The sequence below is a fragment of the Callorhinus ursinus genome, unplaced genomic scaffold, assembly GCF_003265705.2.
Source record: "Callorhinus ursinus isolate GAN/ISIS: 27379988/994484 unplaced genomic scaffold, GSC_fseal_2.0 scaffold20, whole genome shotgun sequence".
Taxonomy (NCBI): domain Eukaryota; kingdom Metazoa; phylum Chordata; class Mammalia; order Carnivora; family Otariidae; genus Callorhinus; species Callorhinus ursinus.
Genome location: NW_027397082.1, coordinates 116,592 through 125,601, shown reverse-complemented (window position 1 = coordinate 125,601; position 9,010 = coordinate 116,592). Strand labels below are relative to the sequence as shown.

The window sequence follows — 9,010 nt, the reverse complement described above, 5'->3', positions numbered from 1 at the left end:
CCCCTCCAGCTACTGGGTTGGGTTTGGGGTTACAAGGACGGAAGCAGAGACCTCGGCCCTCAGCGACTTCTGGCCAAGGCTTTTAGAGTAGCCACTAGGAAAGGGGCACCGTCTTTATATTTTCATAGTTTTCACATTTCTCATGGTCCTATTAGTACAGGGATTAAACAAAGATAAACATTTGGCTGCATAGGTAACAATGTATATGTAAAACAACAGTGCAAGTTTGTAGAGAAAGAATCTGGGCCTTCGAGGTCAAGTTGGTTTAAAATGTTGACCTCCAAGCACCTCCGAGATCCTCCTGATAAATAAACTCGGTAAATGCTTTTTCATACTTATAGAACTTGGGCCTTTTGTGTGTTTTTTAGTGCCTGTATAACTGGATGATGAAATAACTCAAAGCTTGAACACCCTTCTCCGTTTTTTAAAATTTCTTTTTACAAGCACGTTTAAAATCCTGGCTCATAATTTCTTTGATTCGAACTCAAATGTTCCTGCCTAAAAGGCAGCATGTTCTATACATGGCCTTGGTCAGCTTTTTAGGCTGCTCCCGAGTAACAGAAAATTGACAGGCTGTCATTCATCACACTTTGGTGGCTGCCTGTGGTTCTATTTGAACTTGTGTCTGTCTGATCAAGTCGGTCAAGGAGAGTGGAAAAATTTGGTCATGTGGCATGCACTTTTAATTTTCTAGAGCAAATATGTTGGAAAGAACCGATTAATGCAAACACAGACCGTTGGCTTTCTGCAATTGATTTAGGGGACAGATTAGTCTGAATTAATGAAAGATCTGAATTGTAGATCTTGAAGGCTTGACAGGAAACATGAAATGGGAGCCAGGCCAGGATGCGTTCCCACGGGTCCTCCTTTAATTAAGGGACATGAACATTTTGTGATTTGATATTAGAAATGCTAATATTTCCAAAGTGTCTCTGAAGTTCCGCAAAACATTTCAAGCATCCTCGCCATTTGCAGTATTTTTGGATGAGGGGATTGCATCGAAGAGGTCATGTGGAAATGAACGAATAATCTGTTACCAAGCTATTGGAATCTCTTCACTTCTTATCCTATTAGGTTACATTAGCTGCATCTTCAGTTTAACTCAAAGTGCTTCTAAACCTAAAATCTAATAATGTAGCTCTGTTTAAAAATGTCTGTTGCTGAATCCACCCTGCAGCAAGGTGATTCGACCCAAACACATCTCCTTCTAAAGCCCAGTGGGGCTCTGTGTCAGCACCAGGGTAAAGCCCAGATTCCTCAGGAAGACAGCGGGAGCCCTATACAACCCGGCGCTCCCCTCCAGCTGCCTCTGCTGCCCACGGGGACCCCTCTCCTGCCACCAACCACACTGGACAGCTGGAAGGTTCCCCAACTGAGTGGAGTCATAAGGTCGACCCCCACCTGCGTGCCACCCGCTCTTGTCCGCTGGTGCCCATCCCTCAAGATGCAGCTCAGTTGGCACCCTTAGAGTCCCAGCTGCCCCGTCTTGGGACAGAGCTCCTTCTGGTCACCCTACGCTCGTATGCTTATCCCTCTCTCCATTGTGATAGGCACTCGTTTCACGCAGCTAACGAGGTGCACTCGTGTGGTTACACTTAATTGAACTAAAATGAAACACAAATAAAAATTCAGTTTCTGAGCTGCCCTGGCCGCATTTCTAATGCTCAGTGGTTAGTTACACGTAGTGGCTTCCATCTTGGACAGGCAGAGACCATTTCCATCGTTGCAGAAAATTTCTAGACTTTGAGCTCCTCGGGGGCAGGGGCTCTGTTACTTAATGCCGTATCTCAGTGTCTAGCAGAGGGTCCAGCATACGGCAGAGGCTCGAGCAGTTTCTCTCGAACTAAACCAAGCTGAACTGACACGGGACTGTCTTCAGAGACGCAGGAGCAGGGTGTGCCTTTTGTCAAACAAGGTCATGACTTTCTGACGGGAGTTAATAGGAGTGGGCCTGATTCTCCGAGGGAAGGGAATCGAAACTGGCTCAGAAGTCACCTTTTACTGGGGCAGCCTGTCCCCACCCAAGGTTCTGTTATTATGGAGAGGGTGGGAATGGGCGCGAGGGGCAACTGGGGGGATGGATGTCTGCCACCCTGGAAGCAGAGGACAATCTGGCTTGAAGGGCAGTTTGGGTGACATCATGGAGCATTCTGGATGTCAGGTTAAGAAGTCTGGACTTCCTTTTTCTGAGATTGTCAGCCCCTGAACCTTACTGAGTAGGGCAATTATAAGATTGTAGGAAGTGTCAAAATTATTACTCTAGCTCCTTAGGTTTTAAGTCCTGTGGATTAGGAAAGGCAATGTGAGTCCCCAGCCATTCTGGGTCCTTCTTGCTTTTGGGGGGATAGAGGCCCCGAGTGGGAGATCTTTCTCTTTGGGGGCAGCAAAGACACGGTTACTCTGCGCCAGCTCAGAAACCTCATTTTCTAACAGAGGCTTTGTCAGCCGTGCTGTTTTCTTGTTTATCATTCACGAATAGGCTTGACTTTGTCCAAACTTAAAGTTTAAATGCTGCAAATTTGGGCTGCAGAGAAAACAGCAGGGAGCTCACCCTTGTGGTTTCGGAACTACCCCCTTTTCTCTGGAAAAATCTTCTCTAGGAATCTGTGCCAAGACCTGGTGAGAAATGAGTTTTCATGATGTATCAGAAATATGCATCTCGTAAGAAACTGTCTTTATAAACGGCAATAGAGGGGGAAGAAAGGAAAGGAAGAGTAGCCTTTTCAGACCCGAAGCATTACTTCTAGAAATGGAAATGTGACGATTAAAGAACGAACAATCAATGGTGGGCTCTTGATGCCAGGTTTCAATTGAATTATTCTGTGTCCTTCCACGGAGGCCCTCACGTGGACACAGGCCGGCACACACACAACACCCTCCTGAGCGGACCGTTCAGGATCTCCCTAATCTTTCCGGTGGGACTTAAAGTTCTCCATCTCTGAGTCGAAGGTCTTGGGGGGCGAGGGTGGGGGGCCCTCCGATGAGCTGGTGTTAACGTAAGAGCAGGGGGGGTGAGCTGCAGTCAAGCCTGGGAGATGATGTGACGTGATCATGGTCTTTCTAAAACCTTGGGCACTGTGAATTCTGCTTGTCAGTCTTCCCTTCCTCCCTCTGCTGACTCCTTGATGCCACCACCAGCATGGGGGTCCAGTGGCGGGGTGGTGCCAGTTTCCTTTCCTGGCAGAAGAACCACCCGGCCTCCATGGCTTGCATTTCCTGATCATTGCCATTGTGAACATCCCTTCCGGGTTGTGAACCATCACCGGAGTGGTTTTGTGGCCACAAACACCCTTTTCAGTCACTAGATGCGCAGTCACCACCATGTTCCTGGTGAACGTGCCCGAGGTTCTTAAACAACTTATCAAAAGTCACAGAATGAAGGGCCAGAAGCAGGATTTTTGACTCCCAAGCCCATCAGATGACATGGCTCCTGGCAGTTTCACTAGGTCACACTAACTCACCCTGGAGAGGAGGAAGGGCATTTCAGGAGGAGCAAGAGCATGAGCAAAGCATAAAGGCTTTAGACAGGAGAAGGTGTGTACCAGAAAATGCAAGGTTTTCAGCACTGGGGGAGTAAAATGTGTGTGGTGAGGAGACGGGGTGGAGAATGGAGTGAGGGGGAGGGCGTGAGGCGGACTCGGTGAAACCATCAGGGGCTTGTCCTCTGTTAGGGAAAAAAGCCAGGAGGTGCACCCAGCATGCAGTTTTATTTTTAATCTGCTATTTTACTCCCGCAGCTTGGCTGGAGGGTGGAGGATGGGGTCCTGGCTGCATCACTCTTAACTTGTAGTGTGACCCTGGTGGAGTCACTTATCCTTTTGGGCCCTCAGTTTTCTCATCTGTAAAATAAGAGTACTGGACAAAAAGTTTTCACCAATTTATTCGCTACCACAGGCCCGGCTTATTTTATCCGCCCACTGGACTGCAGTAGAGAGACTCGTTATTGGCAGGTCAACTTTGTTAATTACTTCCCTCACCCAGAGGCATCCGCCCTTTTGGGGTAATCACAGCTCGCCAGGCACTCAGCACCCTCAGTCAGCGGAGCTATGCCCTCTCCAGTATCCAGGGCTGACTGAATTCTGGGTCAAGGTCTCCCTTTCCACAAGGACGAGGTTCTGGCTTCAGGAAACCCCAACGTCTTTCTGGAACTCCCCCCTGCTGAACCTCCTGTTTCCCAACTCTTGGTCCCAGGCACCCTTCTGGACTCTGGACGCTAGCATGGCTCACATTTGGGAGGTGCTTTGGGCAAGGGTGGTTATAAATATTTGGAGTTTACTTTTTAAAACTATTTTTATTGGAAAAATATCGTGTGCACAAGGGAACTATCCAAATACAAAAAAAAAAAAAAAATAGTGCAAAATCCCTAAGCCTTCCGCGCACCCTCCCACACCCACTCCACCCCAAGGTCGGCATTCCCAGCCCACCCGCCCTTGGGCGTCTCTGCCTGGGCAGGGCGTGTGTGAACCCGTCTCCTCCTGGGTCCTCAGGCGTAAGCTTTGTCCATCCTCTCAGCCTTGGCCTGGAGGCCTCCGCCCGCCGTCCGCGGGCCCGGCGCCACCAGGGCACGGAGACCCACCTCCGGAGTCGCCCCTGCCCCTCCAGGTGATGCCTTTGACTTGTTATCTGTCCCAAAGGATGCACCGAAGACTCTCAAGTGGAAGATCAAAGATGAACTCTTTTATTTAATAACAACGTTTTCGGATAATCATACGTGGTGAAAAATTCAGGCGGTACAAAGCCCCTCTCTCACCCAGGACTCCCACCCTCCCCCCTCCGTCCCCCGCGCGTCACCAGCTCCTGGCGTCTCGCTCCGGAGCTATTCTGTGCGTGTACAAGCACGCATCCCACCCACAACAACTTTTTAAAGGAATCTGACACGAATGATTATATTCTAATTACTTCTGCTCTTTGCTTTTGTCATGTAACCGTGGGTCTGGGTGTTGGCTTTCCGCCAGTCCCGCGGGCGCCACCTCTTTGTACGGCGGCACGGGGACCACATTCACGGTCGCGCGTGCCGGACACGGGGGTCAACGCCAGAGAGGTGCCCGTCCCCCTCCTCTGGAGCGCGTGACGGGAGCCAGCGGTGCCACCGCCGCCCGGGGTCCGGGCAGCGGCCCCTCCCGCTGCTGGGGCGGGTCCCCAGCTAGGCAACTTGGGGAATTTTCTCGGGCCCGCACGCGCGGGGCCGCTGCAGGTTCCCCTTCGCAGAGTCTTTTAGTTTTTGGCTCGCAAGGGGCGTGAGAGAGCCCGCGAAGGGCGGAGAGCAGGGGCGCGTAGACCGGGAGACCGGGCCCCGCGAGAGGGCGGACCCGCGCGCCGCGCCGCCCCGCCCGCGCCCCACCAGCCGCGCCGTGCCCGGGCGCGCCCGCCCTGCCCCCGCCGCGGGCTGTCCCCTCTCCAGCCGCCCGCCCGCCATCCGGCCGGCCCAACCCCCCCCCCCGGCACCAGCCCCCCCCACCCCCCCCAGCCGCCGTGCCCGTCCCCAAGGCGGCTCGTCACCGCCGCGAGGCCAATGGGCTGGGCCGCGCGGCCGCGCGCACTCGCACCCGCTCCCCCTAGTCCCTCCCGCGCTCTCCCCGGCGCAGCTCTCGGGTCCTCGCCCAGCCCGCCGCCGCCGGAGCCGCCATGCAGCCCCCGCGCTCCTCGTGCCTCCCGCTGCTGCTGCTGCTCCTCGCGGCGCCCGCCCAGGCGCAGCCGTCCCGGGCCGGTGCCGCCGCCGGGTGCCCGGAGCGCTGCGAGCCCGCGCGCTGCCTGCCGCCGCCGGGACATTGCGAAGGCGGCCGCGTCCGCGATGCGTGCGGCTGCTGCGAGGTGTGCGGCGCGCCCGAGGGGGCGGCGTGCGGCCTGCAGGAGGGCCCGTGCGGCGAGGGGCTGCAGTGCGTCGTGCCCTTCGGGGTGCCAGCCTCGGCCACGGTGCGGCGGCGCGCGCAGGCCGGCCTCTGCGTGTGCGCCAGCAGCGAGCCGGTGTGCGGCAGCGACGCCAACACCTACGCCAACCTGTGCCAGCTGCGCGCCGCCAGCCGCCGCTCCGAGAGGCTGCACCAGCCGCCGGTCATCGTCCTGCAGCGCGGCGCCTGCGGCCAAGGTACCCGCGCGCGCGCGCGCCCCGAGCTCCCGGGTCTCGCCATCCCGGCCCCGACCGGTCCCCGCGGGCCGGCCGGGCGAGCCGAGGGGCGGCGAGGTGTTCAGGGCTCCCGCTCTCTGGGAAAGGCGGGCACCGGCCCCCGGGGAGCAGCATTCCGCGGGCCCCCTCGGAACCCAGCTTTGCGCCCAGCCCGGGGCCGGTTCCGCGCCTTTCCCAGAGACTCCGGGGCAGGAGTGTGCGTATAGACTGAGAGCGACTGGGAAAAGGGCCTTGTGCCGGGGGCGTTGGGACCACAAGGACTCGTTTCTGTCGCTCTGCCGTCCCTCTGCTTCTCCGCGTTCTCCCCTCCGCCCTCCCCGCCCCTTCGGAGTTAACCGAGCGGGCATTTTCTTACGGATCCTGTCCGCGAAAACTTTGCTGCGGAACTTTGTGTTGAAAGGAACGGGGCTGCCGGCCGGCTCCGCGGCTCCCGCGATGATCCCGCGGGGCAGGCGCCCGGTGAGCAGCGCAGACCCCGCAGCGCCGTCGCCGCCGGCCTGCTGCCCGTGTTTTGAGCCAATCCTACAAAAATGAAAGTGGTTTTTTTTGGAATAAGCCGAACGGGACTTTGGATGGCGGAATCGGAGGCAGAGGGTGGGAGGCGGGTTAGAGATGGAGACCTGAAGCCCTTCTCCTTCCTTTCGCGTGTTTTCGGTATCAACAGGACCCCTCGGGGGGGGGGCGGGGAGGAACGGCGGTGGGGAGGGGGCGAAGGATGGAGAAATTGTCTCTCTCGCGGGCCGCCTTCCAGAGGGATGCTTCTGGTCTCCAGTCAGGGAGACCCTGTGGAAAAACAGTACGGAGTTCAGCTGCGGCCGATCCCGCGGTGTCGGGCCCGGCCAGCCGCGCTTGGCAGTGCTCGGGGGCGGCCGCCTCCTGCCCCGGGCAGTGCATGGAGGGGGAGAGGGGGACCCAGCGCCAGGAGCTGGTCTAGATTTTCTTTGTCGGAATAGGGTCCAGCATGACCAACTAGGGCCTGGCACAGGTTGGCTCACACGGAGAGCAAGGTGCCAGAGCTGTGTAGGAGAAACTGGAGAATTCCAGCAACTCAGGAGCAGGGAGCCTGGCCTCTGCCCGTAGGGAGGAGCCTAGCTAGGGGGTGCAGGAGACTTCTCTTGGAGAGAAATGACCCAGTGGGGACTGAGGTATGGGTGTGACAACGCACAGGTTTGGGAGTGCGCTCGGTGCCCCAGCCCTGGGGGCCAGGCGTGTTACCGGTGGGACTTTGCTCGGCTTCACAGCCTCCTGAGGAGGGGGCATGTGCTGTCATCCCCCTTTCACCGATGGGGGAACTGAGGTTCAGTTACTTGCCCAAGGCCACTTAGCTGGAATTTGAGCCCAGACGGCCTTCCTCCCAGCCAGCCCGGTGCCCAACCCCAAGGCTGAGGAAGAGAGGTCAGGCAGGGTGAAGGAAGTTTCCAGAGGGCCGGGGACAGCCTGGGCAAAGCCCGAGACTTGCTCGGGAGCTGGCGAATAGATTGGTGTGGCTGGGGACATTTGGGGAGGGCAGCGAGAGTGACCCAGGCTGGTGGCGCAGAGTCCCTGGCCCGAAGAGGCCAGCTCTGCTGTGTACTCGGAGGTACTCGGGCCAGGGCAGCTTCAGGAAATCCCAGGGTGGGACTCAGCTAGCGGCCGAGCGCACGGCGCGCCAGGTGTGGCGGTAGGGCCACCGCATGTGGTGCGGTGATGGTGCGGCGAGGTGATGACATGAAGAAAGCATATTGCATATTTTTTGTCAAAAACAGCTGTTGCTCTGTGTCGCCTCGCTGCTTTGGGTCCTGAGGAGCTGGCACCGTCTGAGCACCTAGTTTATTGCCCACGAGGTGGAGTCACTTAGTGAGCTTCAGACTTGGCAGAGACATTCATAGTCGCCTTGGGACAGAAACAGGTCCTTGCCCATCGGCCATCGGGCCCACAGCAGGCTGCCAGAGAGCCAGCAAGGGGACAGCCACAGGAGGATGAGGGTGGCAGCCTCGAGAGGAGAGAGAGACAGAGGGGGCAAGGCTGTCCTCACCCTTTTCCTCTCTCTGCAAATATTTACTGAGGGCTGCAGGGGGTCAGACACCGTGTGTTTCCGTGTCTGCCTGGCACCCAGGCGGCACCTGATCGGTATGTGGGTAGATGATGAATGAACGCATCAAGAAACCAGAGACATGGAGCCATCCAGACTTCCCTTCATGGGAGGCTTTGCTTTTGTACCGCCGCCCCCCCCCCCCATCTCGCACTCCACCCTTGACTTCCCAGAGGTACCTCTGAGGACCGGAGCCTGGGAGCCAAGACTTCATTCGGTCGAAGCCCTGCCCATGAGCAGGTCACTTGACGTCATTGTTAAATGAGGTGAATTGGCTGCTTGCTCTGGCGGAGGGGATTGGCAGGGATGCTGTTTGCGCTGGGCTGGACACCGGAGGCCTGAAGTTGGAGTGAGCCATGCAAGCATGTGGGGAAGGAGCTCCCGAGACAGGAGTGGGCTCCATGATTTCCAAGATCCTAGGGAGGGTTTGCCCGGAGCAGAGAGCGAGGGGAAGGGATCAGGAAATGGCCGCAGACCAGAGGCCCTGGGCAGGTGAGCGGCTCTTTGCAGTCATGGAACTTTGGATGGCGGAATGTGTCACCATTTAAAAGAAAGCCCTTGGGGGCGCCTGGGTGGCTTGGTCAGTTGAGTGTCTGACTTCGGCTCAGGTCATGATCTCAGGGTCCTGGGATCCAGCCCTACTCAGCGGAGAGTCTGCTTCTCCCTTTCCTTCTGCCCCTCCCCACCACTCAGGCGCTCTCTCTTCTCAAATAAATAAATAAAATCTTAAAAAAAAAATAAAAGAAAGCACTTTTATCTGTACACTGTTTAATGAAGACTTCAGACAACGTCTCCTAAAAAACAGTTCTGGAAAT

General features: G+C 56.6%; 1 protein-coding gene across 2 annotated transcripts in view; it reads left to right on the top strand.

The window, feature by feature from the left end:
• The first annotated feature begins 5,557 nt into the window (after nucleotides 1-5,557).
• The window catches only part of HTRA1 (HtrA serine peptidase 1), a 52,788-nt gene continuing 49,335 nt past the window's right edge, over nucleotides 5,558-9,010 (top strand). The window contains exon 1 of one of the 2 annotated variants that reach the window (XM_073904063.1): nucleotides 5,558-6,085. In XM_073904063.1, coding sequence (XP_073760164.1) covers nucleotides 5,626-6,085 — 460 coding nt within the window. In that variant the 5' untranslated portion in view covers nucleotides 5,558-5,625. The remainder of the gene's footprint in view (nucleotides 6,086-9,010) is intronic. The other variant, XM_025880290.2, reaches the window with a different exon arrangement.